This window comes from Opisthocomus hoazin, chromosome W (genome assembly GCF_030867145.1).
Source record: "Opisthocomus hoazin isolate bOpiHoa1 chromosome W, bOpiHoa1.hap1, whole genome shotgun sequence".
Lineage (NCBI taxonomy): Eukaryota > Metazoa > Chordata > Aves > Opisthocomiformes > Opisthocomidae > Opisthocomus > Opisthocomus hoazin.
Genome location: NC_134453.1, coordinates 43,195,294 through 43,221,935, shown reverse-complemented (window position 1 = coordinate 43,221,935; position 26,642 = coordinate 43,195,294). Strand labels below are relative to the sequence as shown.

Below are 26,642 nucleotides of genomic sequence, written 5' to 3'. Positions count from 1 at the left end.
GATCAAACAGATTTGTCTGGACTAAATAACTGTCTTTGCGTCTTCGGTTTGGTGAGTTCTGCAGGTATTGATTATTTCCGGTTTTTGACTTTGGATTGTTGTATCTGGATTCTGATTTCTCGGGGCTGCAGAAGCATTTGGTGCAGCAGGGAATAGATGGGGTGAAGTTTGCAGATTTATGCTTTTATGTACATTGATTTTAGCTTATATAGTTAATGAGTTATACCCTTAGATACATTGATCTTAGCCTAGGTGATTAATATGGATAGCCAATACTAACTGTTATGGATGTTTGTATGTGTGATGAGTATACCTGTAACCCAAGTGCAAATTTACTGAGCTTATATCATTGATCCACCATTATTTCGACTCCTGACATAGTGGGATGCATCCCCTCTGATTGGCAATAATGATATGTTGTGGTCAGGCGGTGCTTGGATCCCACCATCCACACAGAAAGAACACTGGATGCAAGTAAATCAATCTACACCCATATGTTAGCTAAAAGATTTGCCATCAATATGTATCATTCTCAGGCTAGTTTGATCTTTCTTTACACCCAGCAGGTTATGGCATGCACTTCACAGTTCTATGTCTTTTATTAGCATTTGTGTTCTTACGTGTGTTTTCAGTGTTGCAGTTTGTGTGGGCCTCTGAGAAAGTGGTAGAAAGCTGAAGGCCGAATTATGTCAGCTTTTATCACCAGCAGCATCTGGTGCCGAGTTTCAGCATCTGTGCAGGGACAGGAACGACTCTCACACACTGATGTAATGCACAGTCGGTTTCCTTTATTATCCCGCTTGTGTGGTTATATACATTTTTCATATCTGTACACGCGATCATGCTTATTCAGATAAGGCTACAGACATAAATCACACGCTGTTCACACACCTGTTTCAGTTTCGGCTGCCGCCAGCAACAAAAGCGCCACGCGGCCGCCCCTCCCCCCGCCGGCGTGCGGAGGAGAATGGAAAGAAAAAGGCAGAAACTGGTGGGTCGGGATAAGGGCAGTTTAACAGAACAGCAAACAGAGGGAAAACAGGAACAACAACAATACAAATAAGGAGAAAACACAACCACGAACCGTACAACAGCCGCTCTCCCGAAAACCGGACCGGCGCTGCGCCCGCCCAAGCCGCGAGTGCCTTCCCGCCGCACCGCCCCCCCCACCGGAACCCAGCGTGACGTCACATGGTATGGAATACCGGGCTCTGTTTGGCCAGGTGGGGTCAGCCCCCACCCCCCGGCTGTGCCCCTTCCTGGAGTCCGGTGAAAATTAACCCTGTTCTGGCCAAACCCAGGACATTATCCACCCCTTATTCCATACCATCTACGTCATGCCCAGGTCCCCCATTGTCCAGTTGATCACCACCACTTCTCCTGTCTCCAGATATCATTCCCTTAGTCTATGGATCATCACTCTAAAGTGTCCATTGAGTTCATTTAATCCATGACTTCAGGCTCCATCTGTCGTTATGGTCTTCCGTGGCAGGGGTGGTGATGTGTGGTGATGGGCGGTCACTTGCTGCATCCGGAGCTCACGGCTGATGTATCTGGTGTGGCCCGTGCCCACAGTCTGCAGGAGATGTTGATCTTGATGAAGTTGCTGGATGCTAGTTGTTGAAAACCAGGTCCAGTTCCATCATCGCTGTGCTCTGCTAGGTTTTCATCGAAAAAGTCCATCCTTCTTTAATCTGGACGATTCTTACTATGCTACTACTGGTACAAAATATAACAATTATAACAGTGATAACAGACAGTGACAGGGTTATTTAACAACTAACTTTATACAATTTATTTATGGACTATTCTCGCCCAAAATTAAATCCCCATGAGGTACACATCGGACTTCCCCATCCTTCCGCATTACCCACCAGGTACACCCAGGTCCTTGAGCAAAGGCAATCCCGCGGACGGGCTTGCCTGTGCCCGAGGCAGGACTAACCCAAACCGTCTTCCCTAACATGTTCCGCATGTGCACTACAGGGACTTTATCCCCTTCTACTGGGCGCTGAGGTTTTGACTGGGCAGGACCAGCCCGGTTGGTGGACCCTCTGGTGTTAACCAACCAGGTGGCCTTTGCTAAATGGGTATCCCAATTTTTGAAAGTCCCACCCCCCATTGCCCTCAAAGTGGTTTTTAGCAGCCCATTGTAACGTTCGATCTTTCCAGAGGCTGGTGCATGGTAGGGGATGTGATACACCCACTCAATACCGTGTTCTTTGGCCCAGGTGTCTATGAGGCTGTTGCGAAAGTGAGTCCCGTTGTCCGACTCGATTCTTTCGGGAGTGCCATGTTGCCACAGGACTTGTTTTTCCAGGCCCAGGATGGTATTCCGGGCAGTGTAATGGGGCACAGGGTAGGTTTCCAGCCATCCGGTGGTGGCCTCCACCATTGTGAGTACATAGCGCTTGCCTTGGCGGGTTTGTGGCAGTGTGATATAGTCAATCTGCCAAGCCTCCCCATATTTATATTTTAGCCATCGTCCTCCATACCACTGAGGCTTTACCCGCTTGGCTTGCTTTATTGCAGCGCATGTCTCACATTCATGGATAACCTGTGAAATAGTGTCCATGGTCAAGTCCACCCCTCGGTCACGAGCCCATCTGTATGTCGCGTCTCTTCCTTGGTGGCCCGAGGTGTCATGGGCCCACCGAGCTATAAACAGTTCACCCTTATGTTGCCAGTCCAGATCCACCTGAGCCACTTCAATCTTAGCAGCCTGATCTACCTGGTGGTTGTTTTGATGTTCTTCAGTGGCCCGACTCTTAGGGACGTGGGCGTCCACGTGACGGACTTTTACAACCAGCTTCTCTAGCCGGGCAGCAATATCTTGCCACAATGGGGCAGCCCAGATAGGTTTGCCTCTGCGCTGCCAGTTGTTCTTCTTCCATTGCTGCAGCCACCCCCACAAGGCATTGGCCACCATCCAAGAGTCGGTGTAAAGATAGAGCACTGGCCACTTCTCTCGACTGGCAATGTCTAAAGCCAGCTGGATGGCTTTCACCTCTGCAAACTGGCTGGACTCACCTTCTCCCTCGGCAGTTTCTGCGACTTGTTGTGTAGGGCTCCATACAGCAGCCTTCCACCTCCGCTGCTTCCCCACAGTGCGACAGGACCCATCCGTGAACAGGGCATACTGTTTCTTATCTTCTGGCAGCTGGTTATACAGTGGGGCCTCTTCAGCCCCTGTCACCTCCTCCTCTGGCGATGCTCCAAAATCTTTGCCTTCTGGCCAGTCCATGATGACCTCCAGAATTCCTGGGCGACTGGGGTTTCCCGTTCGGGCACGCTGGGTGATCAGAGCGACCCACTTACTCCACGTAGCATCGGTGGCATGATGCGTAGAGGGGACCCTCTCTTTGAACATCCAGCCCAGGACCGGAAATCGTGGAGCTAGGAGGAGCTGTGCTTCAGTGCCGACCACTTCTGAAGCAGCTCGAACGCCTTCATATGCTGCCACAATCTCTTTTTCAGTGGGATTATAGCGGGCCTGAGATCCTTTGTATCCCCGGCTCCAGAACCCCAGGGGTCGACCTCGAGTCTCCCCTGGTGCTTTCTGCCAGAGACTCCAGGTTGGGCCATTCTCCCCGGCTGCGGTGTAGAGCACGTTTTTAACATCTTGCCCTGACCGGACTGGACCAAGGGCCACGGCATGAACTGTCTCCCGTTTAATCTGTTCAAATGCCTGTCGTTGCTCAGGGCCTGTCCTGGGTTTGGCCAGAACAGGGTTAATTTTCACCGGAATCCAGGAAGGGGCACAGCCGGGGGGTGGGGGCTGACCCCACCTGGCCAAACAGAGCCCGGTATTCCATACCATGTGACGTCACGCTGGGTTCCGGTGGGGGGGGGGGCGGTGCGGCGGGAAGGCTCTCGCGGCTTGGGCGGGCGCAGCGCCGGTCCGGTTTTCGGGAGAGCGGCTGTTGTACGGTTCGTGGTTGTGTTTTCTCCTTATTTGTATCGTTCTTGTTCCTGTTTTCCCTCTGTTTGCTGTTCTGTTAAACTGCCCTTATCCCGACCCACCAGTTTCTGCCTCTTTCTTTCCATTCTCCTCCGCACGCCGGCGGGGGGAGGGGCGGCCGCGTGGCGCTTTTGTTGCCGGCGGCAGCCGAAACCAAAACATTTAAATTGGCGCCCAGACGTGGAGCGGGGATAACGGCAGGGCTGAGCAGCGGGTGTTAAAACTGCTTTCATAGATTTTGTTAAAATTTATTATACGCATTTACTGTGCTAGTTAAAGTCGCCGGTAAAAATGTTTCTGACTTTGATCAAATATCTGTGCTACGTAAATCCTTACTTGCTGTATGTGTTTACTGCCATGCTGTTCATCATCGCTGGGAAAAAGATCAGGATGATGATTTTGCTCTACCTTACGATATCGACTTATGATATGATAACATCACTGTGCATGAAATTAGTCTTGTATTTGCATGCGGCTCTGCGGTCATTCCCGTACCTCGGATCCTATGTCTTAGAATTTGTGAATAATCAAACCCAGTCTGTGGGGAAAACCGAAGGGGATACCTTCCCCCACTCTTTCGCCCCCCCTCTCTCCTTCAGGCCAGTTCTAACGGCTTTTGATAATTTCGAGTACCCCTGGGATGCTCAGGGCAGCACTCTCCTTTTGTTATGCCTCCTGAACGGGTTTTGGTTTTTGTTTAGGGCTAAGCAAGTCGTTAAGAACATCGTGCAGAGACCTGCCCCGGGGCTGGATAGCTGTGAGTGGCTGGGTGTGTGGGACAGCATGGGCAAGTACCTAGGGCAGTGGGCACCTCCGGTGTTTTTTAAACTCACACCTGAGGAAGTACAGGATCCGGACAAACTAGTAAAGTATCTGCAAAAAGTGTGCTGCCACCCTGGGAACTCCAGAGAGACACAGATCACCGCAACGTGCTGGGGTCTGGCCCACGCCTACCGAGCCCTGTTCAACACTGTTCAGTGCCTTAAGAGGGAAAGGGGGGGAAATGAAGCGGCAGGCACTGCGGCTGGCGCTGCCTCCCCAGCCGGCCCTCCAGCCCCTCCAGCCCAGCAGGCAGTCCCAGCCCCCCCGACTGGCACCACGGCTGCTGCAGCCACAGCTGCAGGGTCTGCCTCGATTTCCCCAGCGGGCACAGCAGCTGCTCCAGCCCCAGCTCCAGCCACAGGCACAGTGACTGAGCCCAATGACCAACCTGTGCAGGTAGCAGTCGCCCCTGTAAAACTAAAGAAAGACGCAAAGAGAGCAGATCGCTCCGGGAGGGATGATGATGAGCCAGGGTCATCGCAGGAGATAGAGACAGAGATCATCACCCGGTCCCTGTCCCTGGGCGAGCTGCGAGACATGCGGAAAGATTTCAGCCGCCATCCAGGAGAGCACATTGCCACCTGGCTGCTGCGGTGCTGGGATAACGGGGCCAGCAGCTTGGAGTTAGAGGGCAAGGAAGCCAAGCAGCTGGGATCCCTGGCCAGGGATGGGGGCATTGACAAGGCCATTGGGAAAAAGGAACAAGTCCTCAGCCTCTGGAGGAGACTTCTCTCAGGGGTGAGGGAGAGATACCCCTTCAGTGACGATTTTGTATGCTATCCTGGCAAGTGGACCAATATGGAAAGGGGTATTCAGTACTTGAGGGAATTGGCTGTGCGGGAGCTGGTTTACTGTGACACAGACGATGAGCAGGTACCCACAGACCCAGATGAACTCCAGTGCTCACAATCCATGTGGAGGAAGTTTGTGCGGAGTGCACCCTCCTCGCATGCCAACTCACTGGCAGTTGTAAACTGGAAAGGTAAAGACACACCAACAGTGGACGAGGTGGCTGTCAGACTCCGCCAATATGAGGAAAGTCTCTCTTCCTCCCTTGTCTCAGCTGTAAATAAATTGTCCCAGAAGGTCCAGCGACTCGAACAGAGTATGTCCTACTCCCCACCTGTACGGGCCAGTGTCTCAGCTATTAGGGGCAAGCGTTTCTCTGCTCAGGAGAGGGAATACAGAGGCTATACACCCCGGGGCACCCTGTGGTTCTACTTGCGTGACCACGGAGAGGACATGAGGAAGTGGGATGGAAAACCCACCTCAAGTCTAGAGGCCCGAGTACGTGAGTTGCGAGGTAAAACAATCACCAAAGGGGATTCTGTTAGGAAAAGTGCCGCTCCAGTTTCCAAAAGCCAGCTCTCCAGACCAGGTAGAAAGTTTGACCTTGATTCTGATCCTCTGGAGGGGACCTCCAAGTCATTTTTACAGCAGGTGAGCAGCAATTTCTCTGATGAGGATTAGAGGGGCCCTGCCTCCAGCCAGGTGGAGGAAAGGGACAACCGTGTCTATTGGACGGTGTGGATTCGGTGGCCTGGCACGTCAGATCCACAAGAGTATAAAGCTCTAGTGGACACTGGTGCACAGTGTACTTTAATGCCATCAGAGTTCAAAGGGTCAGAGTCCATTTGCATTTCGGGAGTGACAGGGGGGTCCCAAGAGCTGAGTCTACTGGAGGCTGAAGTGAGCCTCACTGGGCAGGACTGGCAGAAGCACCCCATTGTAACTGGCCCCGAGGCTCCGTGCATCCTTGGGATAGACTATCTTAGGAGAGGCTATTTCAAGGACCCAAAGGGGTATCGGTGGGCTTTTGGCATAGCTGCTGTGGAGACGGAAGAAATTAAACAGCTGTCCATTTTACCTGGTCTCTCGGAGGATCCTTCCGTTGTGGGGTTGCTGAGGGTTGAAGAACAACAGGTACCCATCTCAACCACAACGGTGCACCGGCGACAGTATCGTACCAACCGAGACTCCCTTCTCCCCATTCATCAGCTGATCCGCCAGCTGGAGAGTCAAGGAGTGATCAGTAAAACTCGCTCACCCTTTAATAGTCCCATATGGCCAGTGAGAAAATCTACTGGAGAGTGGAGACTGACAATAGACTACCGTGGCCTGAATGAAGTCACAGCACCGCTGAGTGCTGCCGTGCCAGACATGCTAGAACTTCAATATCAGCTGGAGTCAAAGGCAGCCAAGTGGTACGCTACAATTGACATCGCTAATGCATTCTTCTCCATCCCTTTGGCAGCAGAGTGCAGGCCACAGTTTGCTTTCACCTGGAGGGGCATCCAGTACACCTGGAATCGACTGCCCCAGGGGTGGAAACACAGTCCCACCATTTGCCATGGACTAATCCAGACTGCACTGGAAAAGGGTGAAGCCCCAGAACATCTGCAGTACATCGACGACATCATTATATGGGGTGACACAGCGGAGGAGGTTTTTGAGAAAGGGGAGAAAATAGTTCAGATCCTTCTGAAAGCCGGTTTCGCCATTAAGCGAAGTAAAGTAAAGGGACCTGCGCAAGAGATCCAGTTTTTGGGAATAAAATGGCAGGATGGGCGCCGTCAAATCCCAATGGATGTCATCAACAAAATAGCAGCTATGTCTCCACCAACCAGCAAAAAGGAAGCACAGGCCTTCCTGGGTGTTGTGGGTTTTTGGAGGATGCACATCCCAAATTACAGCCAAATTGTGAGTCCTCTGTACCACGTGACCCGGAAGAAGAATGATTTCGAATGGGGCCCTGAGCAACGACAGGCATTTGAACAAATTAAACGGGAGATAGTTCATGCCGTAGCCCTTGGTCCAGTCCGGTCAGGGCAAGATGTTAAAAACGTGCTCTACACCGCAGCCGGGGAGAATGGCCCAACCTGGAGTCTCTGGCAGAAAGCAACAGGGGAGACTCGAGGTCGACCCCTGGGGTTCTGGAGCCGGGGATACAAAGGATCCGAGGCCCGCTATACTCCCACTGAAAAAGAGATTCTGGCAGCATATGAAGGCGTTCGAGCTGCTTCAGAAGTGGTCGGCACTGAAGCACAGCTCCTCCTAGCTCCACGATTGCCGGTCCTGGGCTGGATGCTCAAAGAGAGGGTCCCCTCTACGCATCATGCCACCGATGCTACGTGGAGTAAGTGGGTCGTGCTGATCACCCAGCGTGCCCGAATGGGAAACCCCAGTCGCCCAGGAATTCTGGAGGTCATCATGGACTGGCCAGAAGGCAAAGATTTTGGAGCATCGCCAGAGGAGGAGGTGACACGTGCTGAAGAGGCCTCACTGTAGAACCAGCTGCCAGAAGATAAGAAACAGTATGCCCTGTTCACGGATGGGTCCTGTCGCATTGTGGGGAAGCAGCGGAGGTGGAAGGCTGCTGTATGGAGCCCTACACGACAAGTCGCGGAAACTGCCGAGGGAGAAGGTGAGTCCAGCCAGTTTGCAGAGGTGAAAGCCATCCAGCTGGCTTTAGACATTGCCAGTCGAGAGAAGTGGCCAGTGCTCTATCTTTACACCGACTCTTGGATGGTGGCCAATGCCTTGTGGGGGTGGCTGCAGCAATGGAAGAAGAACAACTGGCAGCGCAGAGGCAAACCTATCTGGGCTGCCCCATTGTGGCAAGATATTGCTGCCCGGCTAGAGCAGTTGGCTGTAAAAGTCCGTCACGTGGACGCCCACGTCCCTAAGAGTCGGGCCACTGAAGAACATCAAAACAACCACCAGGTAGATCAGGCTGCTAAGATTGAAGTGGCTCAGGTGGATCTGGACTGGCAACATAAGGGTGAACTCTTTATAGCTCGGTGGGCCCATGACACCTCGGGCCACCAAGGAAGAGACGCGACATACAGATGGGCTCGTGACCGAGGGGTGGACTTGACCATGGACACTATTGCACAGGTTATCCATGAATGTGAGACATGCGCTGCAATCAAGCAAGCTAAGCGGGTAAAGCCTCAGTGGTATGGAGGACGATGGCTAAAATATAAATATGGGGAGGCTTGGCAGATTGACTACATCACACTGCCACAAACCCGCCAAGGCAAGCGCTATGTACTCACAATGGTGGAGGCCACCACCGGATGGCTGGAAACCTACCCTGTGCCCCATGCCACCGCCCGGAATACCATCCTGGGCCTGGAAAAACAAGTCCTGTGGCAACATGGCACCCCCGAAAGAATCGAGTCGGACAACGGGACTCACTTTCGCAACAGCCTCATAGACACCTGGGCCAAAGAACACGGTATTGAGTGGGTGTATCACATCCCCTACCATGCACCAGCCTCTGGAAAGATCGAACGTTACAATGGGCTGCTAAAAACCACTTTGAGGGCAATGGGGGGTGGGACTTTCAAAAATTGGGATACCCATTTAGCAAAGGCCACCTGGTTGGTTAACACCAGAGGGTCCACCAACCGGGCTGGTCCTGCCCAGTCAAAACCTCAGCGCCCAGTAGAAGGGGATAAAGTCCCTGTAGTGCACATGCGGAACATGTTAGGGAAGACAGTCTGGGTTAGTCCTGCCTCGGGCACAGGCAAGCCCGTCCGCGGGATTGCCTTTGCTCAAGGACCTGGGTGTACCTGGTGGGTAATGCGGAAGGATGGGGAAGTCCGATGTGTACCTCATGGGGATTTAATTTTGGGCGAGAATAGTCCATAAATAAATTGTATAAAGTTAGTTGTTAAATAACCCTGTCACTGTCTGTTATCACTGTTATAATTGTTATATTTTGTACCAGTAGTAGCATAGTAAGAATCATCCAGATTAAAGAAGGATGGACTTTTTCGATGAAAACCTAGCAGAGCACAGCGATGATGGAACTGGACCTGGTTTTCAACAACTGGCATCCAGCAACTTCATCAAGATCAACATCTCCTGCAGACTGTGGGCACGGGCCACACCAGATACATCAGCCGTGAGCTCCGGATGCAGCAAGTGACCACCCATCACCACACATCACCTCCCCTGCCACGGAAGACCATAACGACAGATGGAGCCTGAAGTCATGGATTAAATGAACTCAATGGACACTTTAGAGTGATGATCCATAGACTAAAGGAATGATATCTGGAGACAGGAGAAGTGGTGGTGATCAACCGGACAGTGGGGGACCTGGGCATGACGTAGATGGTATGGAATAAGGGGTGGATAATGTCCTGGGTTTGGCCAGAACAGGGTTAATTTTCACCGGACTCCAGGAAGGGGCACAGCCGGGGGGTGGGGGCTGACCCCACCTGGCCAAACAGAGCCCGGTATTCCATACCATGTGATGTCACGCTGGGTTCCGGTGGGGGGGGGGCGGCGCGGCGGGAAGGCTCTCGCGGCTTGGGCGGGCGCAGCGCCGGTCCGGTTTTCGGGAGAGCGGCTGTTGTACGGTTCGTGGTTGTGTTTTCTCCTTATTTGTATCGTTCTTGTTCCTGTTTTCCCTCTGTTTGCTGTTCTGTTAAACTGCCCTTATCCCGACCCACCAGTTTCTGCCTCTTTCTTTCCATTCTCCTCCGCACGCCGGCGGGGGGAGGGGCGGCCGCGTGGCGCTTTTGTTGCCGGCGGCAGCCGAAACCAAAACAGGGCCCCATTCAAAATCATTCTTCTTCCAGGTCATGTGGTACAGAGGACTTACAATCTGGCTGTAATTTGGGATGTGCATCCTCCAAAAACCCACAACACCCAGGAAGGCCTGTGCTTCCTTTTTGCTGGTTGGTGGAGACATAGCTGCTATTTTGTTGATGACATCCATTGGGATTTGACGGCGCCCATCCTGCCATTTTATTCCCAAAAACTGGATCTCTTGCGCAGGTCCCTTGACTTTACTTCGCTTAATGTCAAAACCGGCTTTCAGAAGGATCTGAACTATTTTCTCCCCTTTCTCAAAAACCTCCTCCGCTGTGTCGCCCCATATAATGATGTCGTCGATGTACTGCAGATGTTCTGGGGCTTCACCCTTTTCCAGTGCAGTCTGGATTAGTCCATGGCAAATGGTGGGACTGTGTTTCCACCCCTGGGGCAGTCGATTCCAGGTGTACTGGATGCCCCTCCAGGTGAAAGCAAACTGTGGCCTGCACTCTGCTGCCAAAGGGATGGAGAAGAATGCATTAGCGATGCCAGTTGTAGCATACCACTTGGCTGCCTTTGACTCCAGCTGATACTGAAGTTCTAGCATGTCTGGCACGGCAGCACTCAGTGGTGGTGTGACTTCATTCAGGCCACGGTAGTCTATTGGCAGTCTCCACTCTCCAGTAGATTTTCTCACTGGCCATATGGGACTATTAAAGGGTGAGTGAGTTTTGCTGATCACTCCTTGACTCTCCAGTTGACGGATCAGCTGATGAATGGGGAGAAGGGAGTCTCGGTTGGTACGATACTGTCGCCGGTGCACCGTTGTGGTCGCGATGGGTACCTGTTGTTCTTCAACCCTCAGCAACCCCACAACGGAAGGATCCTCCGAGAGACCAGGCAAAATGCACAGCTGTTTAATTTCTTCCGTCTCCACAGCAGCTATGCCAAAAGCCCACCGATACCCCTTTGGGTCCTTGAAATAGCCTCTCCTAAGATAGTCTATCCCAAGGATGCACGGAGCCTCGGGGCCAGTTACAATGGGGTGCTTCTGCCAGTCCTGCCCAGTGAGGCTCACTTCAGCCTCCAATACACTCAGCTCTTGGGACCCCCCTGTCACTCCCGAAATGCAAATGGGCTCTGACCCTTTGAACTCTGATGGCATTAAAGTACACTGTGCACCAGTGTCCACTAGAGCTTTATACTCTTGTGGATCTGACGTGCCAGGCCACCGAATCCACACCGTCCAATAGACACGGTTGTCCCTTTCCTCCACCTGGCTGGAGGCAGGGCCCCTCTAATCCTCATCAGAGAAATTGCTGCTCACCTGCTGTAAAAATGACTTGGAGGTCCCCTCCAGAGGATCAGAATCAAGGTCAAACTTTCTACCTGGTCTGGAGAGCTGGCTTTTGGAAACTGGAGCGGCACTTTTCCTAACAGAATCCCCTTTGGTGATTGTTTTACCTCGCAACTCACGTACTCGGGCCTCTAGACTTGAGGTGGGTTTTCCATCCCACTTCCTCATGTCCTCTCCGTGGTCACGCAAGTAGAACCACAGGGTGCCCCGGGGTGTATAGCCTCTGTATTCCCTCTCCTGAGCAGAGAAACGCTTGCCCCTAATAGCTGAGACACTGGCCCATACAGGTGGGGAGTAGGACATACTCTGTTCGAGTCGCTGGACCTTCTGGGACAATTTATTTACAGCTGAGACAAGGGAGGAAGAGAGACTTTCCTCATATTGCCAGAGTCGGACAGCCACCCCATCCACTGTTGGTGCGTCTTTACCTTTCCAGTTTACAACTGCCAGTGAGTTGGCATGCGAGGAGGGTGCACTCCGCACAAACTTCCTCCACATGGATTGTGAGCACTGGAGTTCATCTGGGTCTGTGGGTACCTGCTCATCGTCTGTGTCATAGTAAACGAGCTCCCGCACAGCTAATTCCCTCAAGTACTGAATACCCCTTTCCATATTGGTCCACTTGCCAGGATAGCATACAAAATCGTCACTGAAGGGGTACCTCTCCCTCACGCCTGACAGAAGTCTCCTCCAGAGGCTGAGGATTTGTTCCTTTTTCCCAATGGCCTTGTCAATGCCCCCATCCCTGGCCAGGGATCCCAGCTGCTTGGCTTCCTTGCCCTCTAATTCCAAGCTGCTGGCCCCATTATCCCAGCACCGCAGCAGCCAGGTGGCAATGTGCTCGCCTGGGTGGCGGCTGAAATCTTTCCGCATGTCTCGCAGCTCGCCCAGGGACAGGGACCGGGTGATGATCTCTGTCTCTATCTCCCGTGATGACCCTGGCTCATCATCATCCCTCCCGGAGCGATCCGCTCTCTTTGCGTCTTTCTTTAGTTTCACAGGGGCGACTGCTACTGGCACAGGTTGGTCATTGGGCTCAGCCGCGCTGCCTGCGGCTGGAGCTGGGGCTGGAGCAGCTGCTGTGCCCGCCGGGGAAACCGAGGCAGACCCTGCAGCTATGGCTGCAGCAGCCGTGGTGCCGGTCAGGGGGGCTGTGACTGCCTGCTGGGCTGGAGGGGCTGCAGGGCCGGCTGGGGGGGCAGCGCCAGTTGCAGCGCCTGCCGCTTCGCTTCCCCCCCTTTCCCCTTTAAGGCACTGAACAGTGTTGAACATGGCTCGGTAGGCATGGGCCAGACCCCAGCACATTGTGGTGATCTGTGTCTCTCTGGAGTTCCCAGGGTGGCAGCACACTTTTTTCAGATATTTTAACAGATTGTCCAGATTCTGTATTTGTTCAGGGGTGAGTTTAAAACACACCAGTGGTGCCCACTGCTCTAGACATCTGCCCATGCTGTCCCACACACCCAGCCACTCACAGCTATCCAGCCCCGGGGCAGGTCTCTGCACGATGTTCTTAACGACTTGCTTAACCCTAAACAAAACCCAGAACCCGTTCAGCAGGCAGAACAAAAGGAGAGTGCTGGCCTGAGCATCCCACGGGTACTCGAAATTCTCAAAAGCCGTTAGGACCAGCCTGAGGAAGAGAGGGGGGGCGAAAGAGTGGGGGAAGGTATCCCCTTCGGTTTTCCCCACAGACTGGGTTTGATTATTAACAAAATCTAAGACATAGGATCCGAGGTACGGAAATGACCGCAGTGCCGCATGCAAATACAAGACTAATTTCATGCACAGTGATGTTATCATATCATAAGTCGATATCGTACAGTAGAGCAAAATTATCATCCTGATCTTTTTCCCAGCGATGATGAACAGCACGGCATTGAATACATACTGCAAATAAGGATTCAAAAACCACAGCCATCTGATCAAAGACAGAAACATTTTTACCGGCGACTATTTAACACAGAAAAATGCGTATGACAAAATTTAACAAAACGTAAGAAAACAGTTTTAACACCCGCTGCTCAGCCCTGCCGTTATCCCTGCTCCACGTTGGGCGCCAATTAATGTTTCGGTTTCGGCTGCCGCCGGCAACAAAAGCGCCACGCGGCCGCCCCTCCCCCCGCCGGCGTGCGGAGGAGAATGGAAAGAAAAAGGCAGAAACTGGTGGGTCGGGATAAGGGCAGTTTAACAGAACAGCAAACAGAGGGAAAACAGGAACAACAACAATACAAATAAGGAGAAAACACAACCACGAACCGTACAACAGCCGCTCTCCCGAAAACCGGACCGGCACTGCGCCCGCCCAAGCCGCGAGTGCCTTCCCGCCGCACCGCCCCCCCCACCGGAACCCAGCGTGACATCACATGGTATGGAATACCGGGCTCTGTTTGGCCAGGTGGGGTCAGCCCCCACCCCCCGGCTGTGCCCCTTCCTGGATTCCGGTGAAAATTAACCCTGTTCTGGCCAAACCCAGGACAACACCCCACATTCCCTTATGATTGGTAACTATGCACTAATGCCAATAGCAATAGACTGCCTCCACGTCCTTGAACACATCTTGTTTTTGCTAACCCACATCATGTGCACTATCAGAACTTTCTCAATGGCTATTCTTAGCTGTCCTTTCCAGCGGCCTGTTCAGTTATGCTAACTGTTTTGCTTAAGCGGCCTAGTCGTGCTAACTCTCAAGCTACATCAACCCCAACAGTCTGGCTAAACAAAAAAGGGGGAGATGTGGGAAACAGTATAATTTGAGACAGAACAGCACTGTGTCGTGACCCTGAAGGATCAGCGCATCCTGTGCCTCCCTTCTCTGTTCTCAGGAGATAAGCTGTTTTCACACATCCAGCTGCAAAAGATCCTGGAAAACAGCAACCGTGAACTGGCATTTGCAAAGCCATGAATCCAAAGCTGATTGGCTCTAGTAACTATTGTATTAGTATATAAGGTATTCACTTGAGCAATAAAATGATTCTGATCGAGCACAAGATCGGGGTCAGTGAAGTCATTCATCACAGTGCTACTTTTCCAGCAGATGTTGGGGTGGTTGAAGTCCCCCAGCAGGACTGTGAAAGATTTTATCCTCACACGAGTGGGTTACACTAGGTATTGCTTTATTCACAACTCAGAGTTGGGCCATTACCTCAGTGAGTGGCAAAGCTTAACTCGCTAGACCAGTTTATATACATTTATTAAACCGATTACATCAAGTCTAGAATCTTCATAAGTTTCTAAGCAACCGTTCCGTTCCGTTCCTTTGAGTACATCATTTATTAAGTTCTTTCTAATCTTCTGTCTTCGCAGAATTCTCCCTCGCTGGTTTCAGGCCTTGCTTGGTTTCAGGGTCGTCTCGGCTTCTTTTGTGAATTCTGTTTGATACAATCCATACAATTGATTTCTATCCCAATTGCAACATACTGATTGTCTGGTTTCTTAACACAGCTGTGTTTGCACAGCTGAATCTACGTTCTAGTTCTATGATTTTATTCTATTCTATAAGCAATCTTTCTAATCAATCTCTAACAAGGACGAGAGACTGTGAGCGTGAAGCCTCCTGTAGCTGGAGGAAGATGTCTTTGTGAGTAGTTTCCCCTTGATCAGGTGGCCTGTAGTAGACACCCACGACCAGGTTCCCTTTGTTGCCTCTGTCTCTGATTCTTACTCATAAGCTTTCGATCTGCTCGTGGCTATTCTTCAGGGACAGCTCTTCACTCCAGTCCAGTTGCTGGACCTCTTGCTTTTTATCTTCTTTTTCTGTTCTGTTAAACTTTTTTTATCTGAACCCAGGAGTTTTGCCTTTTTCTTCTGATTCTCCTCCCCACCGCGGGGGAGGAGGGACTGAGCAACCGCGTGGTTCTTTGTTGCTGGCTGGGGCTAAACCACGACGCCAGGCACAGGCTGACATGTCAGTAATTCCCAGAGTCCTTCTTTCTACTCTTCATAAAACTGGGTGCAATGTTTTTCGTTTTTCCAGTCACCAGGGACTTCAGTTGACTGCCATGACTTTTCATATATCATGGAGATTGGCTTGGCAGCTGCATCAGCCAATTCCTTCAAGACCTTGTCATGTCTATGTCTGTCTGTGTAATTGATGAAGATTTTAAATAGTGTTGATCCCAGTACGGACCCTTGAGGGGTACCACTTGTTACTGGTTTCCACTTGGACATTGAGCCCTTGACTGTAACTCTTGGGATGTGACCATCCAGCTAATTCCTTATCCAACAGTCCATCCATCAAACCCATATCTCTCCAATTTAGCAGCAAGAAATTTGTGGGGGACCATATGAAAGGCCTTACAGAAGTCCAGGTAGATGACATCCGTAGCTCTTCCCTTGTCTGCTGATGCAGTCACTCCATTGTAGAAGGCGACTGGATTAGTCAGGCAAAATTTACCCTTGGTGAAGCCATGTTGGCTGTCTTTAATCACCTCCCAGTCTCCCATGTGTTTCGACATGTCTCCCAGGAGGATCTGCTCCATGATCTTACCATGCACAGAGGTGAGGCTGACTGGTTGGCAGTTCCCAGGGTCCTCCTCCTTTTTTAATCTTTTTTAAAATGGGCATTATGTTTCCATTTTTCCAGTCACTAGGGACTTTGCCTGACTGCCGTGACTTTTCAAATATGGTGCAGAGTGGCTTCGCAACTACATCAGCCAATTCCCTCAGGACCCTGGGATGCATCTCATCGAGCCCCATGGAGTTGTCTATGTTCAGGTTCCTCAGGCAGTCTCAAACCCAATCTTCTCCTATGATGGGAAGGACTTTGTTCCCCCAGTCCCTGCCTTGAGGTTCAGGGGCTTGAGATATGTGGGAGAAGATTACCAGATCACCCAGCCAGGATGATCACAAGAATGTATTATTCCATAAGGAATTAGGGGAAATCTCTAGATCAGTTGTCCTCGTTCTTATGGGCAACTTCAACTTCCCAGATATTTACTGGAACTATCATACAGCAGACATGAACAGGGCCAGGAAATTCCTGAAGCACATTAAATATTTTGATACAGGTACTAAGGGAGCCGACTAGGAAAGGTGCCCTCCTAGATCTAATGTTCATAAATAGAGATGGTCTTGTGGGTGAAGTGATCATGAAATGGTTGAGCTTAAAATCTTTGGTGATACGAGAACAGCTGTTGGCAGAGCTACTACCCTGGACTTTGGGAGAGCAGACTTGAGGCTGCTCAAGGAATGAGTCAGTAAGGTCCCCATGGAAGCTGCTTTCGAGGGAACTGGGGTCCATAAATTCTGGTCGCTTTCTAAGAACCATCTTGAGTGCAGGAACAGGCAATTCCAATGTGTCAGAAGTCAAGCAAGGAGGGCAAAAGGCCAGCTTGGCTGAACAGGGACCTCCTTCTGGAACTTAAATGGAAAAAGAAAGTGTATGGACTTTGGAAGCAAGGTCAGGCTCCTGATGTGTGGAGAGAAACTTCACAACTCACAAAGAGTTATAAAACAGGTATGTTTATTACGGCACCGGGTGCAAGGGGGATCGCTCCTCCTAACTTGCACACCGAGTCACAAAGCATGGACCTATTTATTACAAAGTTTATCTAAGTGGGCTCGATTATTGTAATTATTACTAGGAATCAGCGTGATTATTATAATTATTTCCAGGAATTCATTATCATACTCCGCCCCCCTTTAGCACTTGCGCAGTGTTGTCTGGTGGTCGTCTGTGGGGGTCTTCTGGATGAAGGCTCGTAGTCTTCCTCGCTGTGTGCTTTCACCTTTGGCTCAAAAATTCCTGAGTTGTCTGAGTCCCAAACCATAGAAACAGTTTCAGCTAGAGAGTTGCTTCTTACAGACAACAAAGTTGTGGTTATCAGTCCTTATTTTTCTTCATTTGTCTTGCAAGCAGTCCTTATTAGCAAGGTTATAAAGAACAGAACTAAACTAAATGACAGTGTTTAACTCTTACCTTAACATAGCTGAAAAGCTATATAAAAAAATCAAACTAAAGCTACAAGAAAACCGAACTAAATGTCAATTATTTCCCACATCAAGTCGCCCCTTTTCTTTCTTCTTTTGCAAATTCTTTTGCTATAAGGTTACCCTCTTTAAGGGTTTTGGCAAAACATTTGCCACTGTCATAAGTAATTCCCTGTTGGAGAGGTGGGCCTGTGTGAACCTCATGAGGTTCAACAAGGCCAAGTGCAAGGTCCTACACCTGGGTCGGGGTAATCCCCGGTATCAATACAGGCCGGGGGATGAAAGGATCGAGAGCAGCCCTGCTGAGAGGGACTTGGGGGTACTGATAGACGAAAGGCTGGACATGAGCCGGCAATGTGCGCTGGCAGCCCAGAGGGCCAGCCGTGTCCTGGGCTGCATCAAGAGAAGCGTGGCCAGCAGGTCGAGAGAGGTGATTCTGCCCCTCTACTCTGCTCTGGTGAGAACTCACCTGGAGTACTGCGTTCAGCTCTGGAGCCCTCAGCACAAGAAGGACATGGAACTGTTGGAGCAGGTCCAAAGGAGGGCTACAAAAATGATCCGAGGGCTGGAGCACCTCTCCTGTGAGGACAGGCTGAGAGAGTTGGGCTTGTTCAGCCTGGAGAAGAGAAGGCTGCGGGGAGACCTGATTGCAGCCTTTCAGTACTTAAAGGGAGCCTATAGGAAAGATGGGGCAATCTTTTTAGTAGAGACAGCAGTGACAGGACAAGGGGTAATGGTTTTAAACTAAAACAGGGTAGGTTTAGGCTGGATATAAGGAAGAAATTCTTTACAATGAGGGTGGTGAAACACTGGAACGGGTTACCCAGAGAGGTAGTGGAGGTCCCATCCCTGGAAACATTCAAGACCAGGTTGGACAGGGCTCTGAGCAACCTCATATAGTTAGTGGTGTCCCTGCTCGCTGTGGGGGGGTTGGACTAGATGACCTCTAGGGGTCTCTTCCGACCCAAAACTTTCTATGATTCTATGATTATGACAGTTGCTAAATTCATTCCCGCTAAGTCTTTTCCCATAATTCCTGTATGTCCAGAATAGGCCCTTGACCAAGGCCATTCCCAAGGATCAACTCCCATGGGTTTCAGCACAGTCACCACCCACATTATTGCAAAGGTTCTTAGCTTAGCTTGGTTAGTACATATTAGCGTCTTCGGATGCGGAGCTTCAGGGCTCCAGTGGACGTTATTTTCCATTGCTGCTGAGGAGCTTTCTTCACTCTTGTATGATGGATCCAGGATGTCTGCTCCTTAATCTTGACTGCTGTGTGGGATGTCAGCAGCACTTGGAATGGTCCTTCCCATTTCGGTTCTAGTGGAGAGTCTAAAAGAGATCTGATATATACGTAATCACCAGGTTCAATATTATGTACAGACCCATTAAGACCTCGGGCTCTAGTTCCTAAGACCAGCTCCTCTATTTCTCAAAGCTGCTTGTGCAGGCTTATTATATAGTCAGTTAATACTTCATCCCCAATTTGAGCTGATGTTCCTGCTTGTAAAATGTAGGGCCTCCCGTATATTATTTCGAAAGCACTTAGTCCTTCTTTGGTTCTGGGTTTGGTTCTAATTCTTAGGAGTGCTAATGGCAATGATTGGGGCCAAGACAGGTTAGCCTCCTGACCCAATTTTACAATTTGCAGTTTAATTAGGTGGTTTATCTTTTTTACTTGACTGCGGTTTATATGGGGTATGTAATTGCCAATCTATTCCCAAAAGTTTACTAACTTCTTGAAGAAGTTGACAACAAAATGTGGCCCCCGATCTGATGAGATTACCACAGGAACCACAAATTGGGGTACTATTTCTTGTAATAATACCTTGGTTACTTCCCTAGCTGTATTAGTTCAACAAGGGAATGCTTCTGGCCATCCTGAAAAGGTATCCGTCAAGACCAGCAGGTATCGAAACCCCCCTTTTCTTGGCAGTTCTGAGAAATCAATTTGCCACTGCTGCCCTGGGTAATTACCTTTCCCGATTTGTCCTAGTTGGGCTTTAGGTCCTGTCTTGGGGTTACTCTGTAAACAAACCTCGCATTGTTGTGTTACCTGCTTGATAGTAGTGTATAGATTTCGGGCGACTATCAGCCAGCTCAAATATTTATACAGGGCCTCTGTTCCCCAGTGAGATTTTCTATGTTCTGGCATAACTACGGCCCATAACACAGAAAACGGTATTATTATTTTACCTTGTGGAGTCTTTGCCCACCTACCTTTCTCTATTTTTCCCCCTAGGTCTTCAATTAATTTTTGATCTTCTTTAGAATACTTGGGATCACAATCAATTTGTACTTTACCATCTGGGACTAAAGACTGCACCCCCAATTCACTCTTCTCAGCTACTCTTTTAGCCTCACAGTCCGCCGTGGTGTTGCCCAGTTCCTGAGTGGCGTCTCCTTTCTGATGAACTTTACAATGCATAATAGTCACTTTCTCGGGTAGCTGCACTGCTTCCAGGAGCTTAAGAATTTCTTCGGCATGTTTTATATGTTTTCCTTGGGTAGATAGGAGTTCTCTTTCTTTCCACACAGTTCCATGAGCATGGACTACCCCAAAGGCGTATTTAGAGTCCATCCAGATATTAATTTTCTTGCCTTTGGCTAGTTCTAATGCTCAAGTTAAAGCTATTATTTCTGCCTTTTGAGCTGAGGTGTTTGAGGCAAGGGCTTTGGACTCGATTACCTGATCTGTAGTGGTTACCGCGTATCCTGCCTTGCGGACATCTTGTCAAAGGAAGCTGCTTCCGTCAGTGTACCAGGAACCTTCAGCATCCTCCAGCCGCTTCTCTTTTAGGTCGGGTCAGCTGGAATAGACTGCTTCAATCGTTTCCAAGCAGTCATGCGATACTGGTTCCCCTGTGGTCCCGCTGAGGAAAGATGCTGGACTGACAATGTTAGTAACCACTATTTCCACATCATCCTGTTCCACTAGGATTGCTTGATATCTAAGGAATCTTTGTGGTGACAGCCAGTGTCCTCCCTTGACCTCTAATACTGCTGATATGGTATGAGATACCAGTACTGTAATCTTTTGGCCTAGTGTAAATTTACATGCTTCTTGAATATTCAGCACTACCACTGCTACTGCCCTCAGGCAGCTAGGCCAACCCTTGCTTACTTCATCAAGTTGTTTGGAGAAGTATGCCACTGCCCTCCGATATAGTCCCAGATTTTTGGTTAGGATTCCTAGGGCTATTCCCTGCTTTTCATGAGAGAACAGCCAGAAGGGCTTAGTAGTGTCTGGCAATCCCAAAGCAGGGGCGTCCATCAGCTTTAGCTGTTGGAATGCTCTTTCTGCTTCCTCATTCCAGATGAGGAGTTTTTTATCAGATTTCAATACTTCTGTCCTGGGTTCGGCCAGGACAGGGTTAATTTTCACCAGAATCCAGGAAGGGACACAGCCGGGCGGGCTGACCCAACCTGGCCAAACAGAGCAGGGTATTCCATACCATGTGCCGTCATGCTGGGTTCCGGTGGGGGGGGAGCGGCGCGGCGGGAACTCTCTCGCAGCTCGGGAACATGTGGTGGTGGGCGGTGAGAGCGGCTCTCTTTGCGGTCTGTTTTGTTTTGTGTATTCCCCTTATCTGTATCGTTGTTACTGTTCCCTTTGTTTGCTGTTCTGGTAAACTGCCCTTATCCCGACCCACCGGTTTCTGCCTGTTTCTTTCCATTCTCCTCCTTACCCTGGCGGGGTGGAGGTGCAGCCGCGTAGCGCTTTTGTTATCGGCCGCAGCCAAACTATAACATTAAATTTGGCGCCCAGTGTGAGGCCAGGATAACGGCAGGGCTCAGCAGTGTGTGTTAAAACAGCTTTCTTAGATTTTGTTAAAATTTATCATAGGCGTTTACTGTGTTAGTTAAATATTCGCTGGTAAAAATGTTGCTGACTTTGATCAGATGGCTGTGGTATTTGAACCCTTACTTGCAGTATGTGTTCATTGCTGTGCTGTTCATGATCGCTGGAAAAAAGATCAGGATGATGATTCTGCTGTACTGTATGATATCGACTTATGACATGATAACATCACTGTGCATGAAATTAGGCTTGTATTTGCATGTGGCACTGCAGTCATTTCCATACCTCGGATCCTATGTCTTAGAATTTGTTAATAATCAAACCCAATCTGTGGGGAAAACCGGAGGGGATACCTTCCCCCATTCTTTCACCCCCCCTCTCTCCTTCAGGCTGGTCCTAACAGCTTTTGAGAATTTCGAGTACCCGTGGGATGCTCAGGCCAGCACTCTCCTATTGTTCTGCCTCCTGAATGGGTTGCAGGTTTTGTTTAGGGTTAAACAAGTCGTTAAGAACATTGTGCAGAGACCTGCCCCGGGGCTGGATAGCTGTGAGTGGCTGGGTGTGTGGGACAGCATGGGCAGGTGTCTAGGGCAGTGGACACCCCCGATGTATTTTAAACTCACCCCTGAGCAAGTGCAGAATCCTGACAAACTAGTAAAATATCTGCAAAAAGTGTGCTGCCACCCTGGGAACTCCAGAGAGACACAAATCACCGCAACGTGCTGGGGTCTGGCCCACGCCTACCAAGCCATGTTCAACCTGATTCAGTGCTCTAAAGGGGAAAGGGGGGGAAACGAAGAGGCAGGCGCTGCGGCTGGTGCTGCCCTCCCAGCCGGCCCTGCAGCCCTTCCAGCCCAGCAGGCAGTCACAGCCCCCCCGACCGGCACCACCGCTGCCACTGCCATGATCGCAGGGGCTGCCCCGGTTTCCCCGGTGGGCATGGCAGCTGCTCCAGCCCCAGCTCCAGCAGCAGGCATCGCGGCTGAGCCCAATGACCAACCTGTGCCGGTAGCAGTCGCCCCTGTCAAACTAAAGAAAGACGCAAAGAAATCAGATCGCTCCGGGAGGGATGACAATGAGCCAGGGTCATCGTGGGAGACAGAGACAGAGATCATCACCCGGTCCCTGTCCCTGAGCGAGCTGCGAGACATGCGGAAAGATTTCAGCTGCCACCCAGGCGAACACATAGTCACCTGGCTGCTGCGGTGCTGGGATAACAGGGCCAGCAGCTTGGAATTAGAGGGCAAGGAAGCCAAGCAGCTGGGATCCCTGGCCAGGGATGGGGGCATTGACAAGGCCATTGGGAAAAAGGCACAAGTCCTCAGCCTCTGGAGGAGACTTCTGTCAGGCGTGAGGGAGAGGTACCCCTTCAGTGAGGGAAGACTCTCTGCTCCGGCATCTCGACCGCCTCCTCCCCCCTCCTTCTTCACTGACCTTGGTGTCTGCAGAGTTGTTTCTTTCACATCATCTCACTCCTCTCTCCTCACTGCCGTTTTTTTTTTCTTCCCCTTCTTAAATATGTTATCACCGTCGCTGATTGGCTTGGCCTTGGCCAGCGGTGGGTCCATCTTAGAGCCGGCTGGCACTAGCTTTATCAGACATGGGGGAAGCTTCTCACAGAAGCCACCCCTATAGCGCCCCCCCCCAAACCTTGCCACGCAAGCCCATAACACTCAGTACCTTCAAAATTCTGGAAAATCCAAGCAGAAGGCTACTCAGACCAAGTTTGTACCAGATGTATACTGACCAGTAAGCTAGGGGACTAATTTCCAAGAGAAATAATTAATTCACATTTTAAGAACAGCAGCTCTGACCACGTTCAGGTTACTTGTCAAGCTATTAAGCAGAAAATACCCCCTCCTACCTCTTTCCCAGTGATATGCAGTAACTATTTCTTTCTTTCCAAAGAGCGCATGCCAAAACCATATTTTATCCAGATTTGCTAAATTATATCTTGAAGTTAGCACCCTCATCCTTGTTCACAGTACATTCAGTCCACTAACCTGCTTCCCTACCCCAGTTTTACTGTATCCTTGAGGTCACTTCCTCTTTTAGTCCTGGCCTTCTTCATTCTGTCAGACAGTTGAATTCCTGACATAATTATTCCAAGAACATTTTAATTTTTTTTTTTGCAAAGGTTGGCAAGTATAATAATTCTGTAAATTGTATTCTTTTGCCTCCAAGAAAAAGATATATTTGATAGTATATTTGTATAGCAGGCTTTATAATTCACAAAGGGAGCATTACATTATCCTCATGAGTTTTTCTGGAAATTAATCTGGATAACTTTAACTCAGATTTTGCCAGTGTCAGTTTTAATCTTCATCCAGACAAATCTGTTCTCTTCTGGACAAATCTGTGAGGCTAATGATTACACCTTGCAAGCCCCAGTCCTAATTCTAACCTTAGTGCCGCTTTCTTGGATTTTGACAGACAGGATCAATTGGGTAAAGCTACATTTACGACGCTATAAAACTCAGATGGCTGTCCTGCTCATTCACAGGATTTTACTGCTCCCACAACAGTGACAATGGAGCAAGAAGCATTTCTGTACTACAGCAATCATACTTTACAGCTTGATTTATATAAAATGCCAAAAAAGTGGGCCTGTGTTAATAAGATTGAGCTAAATGGAAATGTGGATAAATGCCTCATTTTGCCCCTTCAGTTATGAAAGTGATAATCACGCCCGGGTTAGAGATATCACTAGGAAACTTCCTAGCCTGGTATGGCCCTCGGACTACTACCCATTACTGCTCTTCCATGTGGGTGGGGACAAAGTTGCAGTACGTAGCCCAAGGGTGTTCAAAACAGACTTCAGGGCCTTGGGGCGGCTAGTGAGGGAATCCGGGGCACAGGTTATTTTTTCCTCCCTCCTTCCAGTTGTGGGCGGTGACGTTGGAAGGAACAGGAGGACCCAATCTATTAATACATGGCTCCGTGGCTGATGTCACTGACACAACTTTGGCCTTTTTGACAACGGGATGGCCTGTATGGCACCAGGCTTACTGGTGTCAAATGCGAGCCACCTTTCTCAAAGGGGAAAGATAGTCTTTGCTCAGGAGGTTGCGGATCTCATTGGCAGGGCTTTAAACTAGATGTGAAGGGGGAGGGGGAACATATCAGGCTTGCCAGTGACAACCTGTGGGATGATACACATTGGTTAGAGGAATGGGGGGTGCTTAGAGGGACCTCTTGCCCAGAGGCATGCTGGGGACACTGCAGCACAGTCAAAGTCTTGCAGAGATGAGCTGGGAGCTCCTGAGGTAGTAGGAGCCAACAAGGAAGCTTCTGTGAAACACTCCAAGGGAAACAAAGGGTGTTACACTAAGAAGGTGACACAGCCAACAGCCCAGATGAAATGCCTCTACAAGAACACACACAGCATGGGCAGCAAACAGGAGGAGTTGGAAGCTACCAGGCTGCTAGAAATCTATGACCTAATTGCCCTTACTGAAACTCGGTGGGACGAATCCCATGACTGGAGCGTGACTATCAATGGCTACAGGCTGTTCACAAGGGACAGGTGGGGAAAGAGGGGTGGAGGCGTTGCCCTCTACATCAAGAAATGGATACAGTGTGAAGAGCTGTCCCTGAAGAATAGCCACGAGCAGGTCGAAAGATTATGGGTAAGAACCAGAGACAGAGGCAACAACGGAAACCTGGTCGTGGGTGTCTACTACAGGCCGCCTGATCAAGGGGAGCCTACTGACGAAGCCTTCTTCCTCCAGCTACAGGAGGCTTCACGCTCACAGTCTCTCGTCCTGCTGGGGGACTTCAACCACCCCGACATCTGCTGGAAAAGTAGCACGGCGAGCTGTAGGCAATCCAGGACATTCCCTAGAATGCACTGAGGATAACTTTTTAAGCCAGGTAATTGACACCCCTACCCGAAGGGATGCAATTCTGAACCTGATGGTCACCAATGCAAGTGAGCTCATTGGTGACGTCAAGATTGGAGGCAGCCTGGGCTGCAGTGATCACGCACTGGTGGAGTTCACGGTCCTGAGGGATATGGGAAAGGCAAGGAGTATAGTCAGGACCCTAAATTTTAGGAAAGCCAACTTCTAGCTCTTCAAGGAGTTAGTCAGTAGGACCCCCTGGGAGACGGTCCTCAGGGACAGGGGAGCAGAACAGAGCTGGCAGATCTTTAAGGATGCTTTTCACGGAGCGCAAGAGAATCATAGAATCATAGGTTGGAAAAGACCTTTAAGATCATCAAGTCCAACCATCACCCTAGCACAACCATGCCTACTAAACCGTATCCCAAAGTGCCACATCTACATGTTTTGTGAACACCTCCACGAATGGTGACTCAACCACTTCCCTGGGCAGCCTACTCCAATGCTCTCAGTCCCCAGGTGTAAGAAATCAGGAAAGGAAGGCGAGAGACTGGCATGGCGAGTTGATACATGCTGGTCAAACTAAAGAGGAGAAGGGAACTGCACAGGCAGCGGAAGCAGGGACAGGTATCTTGGGAAGAGTATAGGGATGCTGCCTGGCTGTGTAGGGATGGGGTCAGGAGGGCCAAGGTGCGGCTGGAGCTGAACTTGGCAAGGGATGCTAAGAATAACAAGAAGGGCTTCTACAGGTATGTCAGCCAGAAAAGGAAGGTTAAAGAAAGTGTACCCCCCCTGACGAACAAGAATGGCAAACTCGTATCAACAGATGAGGAGAAGGCTGAGGTACTCAACCACTTTTTTGCCTCAGTCTTCACTGGCAACCTCTCTCCTCGTGCCTCCGGAGTCGATGGACTGCAAGATGGGGACCAGAGGGGCAAAGCCCCTCCCACTGTAAGGGAAGACCAGGTTTGTGACCACCTGAGGAACCTGAACATACATAAGTCTATGGGACCTGACGAGATGCATCCCAGAGTCCTGAGGGAACTGGCTCATGTCATTGCCAAGCCACTCTCCATCATATCTGAAAGGTCACGGCAGTCAGACAAAGTCCCTGGTGACTGGAGGAAGGGAAACATTGTGCCCATTTTCAAAAAGGGTAGGAAGGAGGACCCTGGGAACTACCGACCTGTCAGCCTCACCTCTGTGCCTGGGAAGATCAGGGAACAGATCCTCCTAGAAGCTATGCTAAAGGCACATGGAGGACAGGGAGGTGATTCGAGACAGTCAGCATGGCTTCACCAAGGGCAAGTCCTGCCTGACCAACCTAGTGGCCTCCTGTGATGGAGTGACTGCATCAGTGGGCAAGGTAAGAGC

General features: G+C 50.3%; 1 protein-coding gene across 10 annotated transcripts in view; it reads right to left on the bottom strand.

Annotated features, from left to right (window-relative positions):
* LOC142365439 (ras GTPase-activating protein 1-like) overlaps window positions 1–26,642 on the bottom strand; it is an 81,333-nt gene that overhangs the window by 41,882 nt on the left and 12,809 nt on the right. Inside the window, exon 2 of one of the 10 annotated variants that reach the window (XM_075446218.1) lies at window positions 17,076–18,967. The exons of 8 other annotated variants lie outside the window; for them this stretch is intronic. In XM_075446218.1, coding sequence (XP_075302333.1) covers window positions 18,778–18,967 — 190 coding nt within the window. In that variant the 3' untranslated portion in view covers window positions 17,076–18,777. Of the gene's footprint in view, window positions 1–17,075; window positions 18,968–26,642 lie in introns of those variants that run through there. One more of the 10 variants, XM_075446220.1, reaches the window with a different exon arrangement.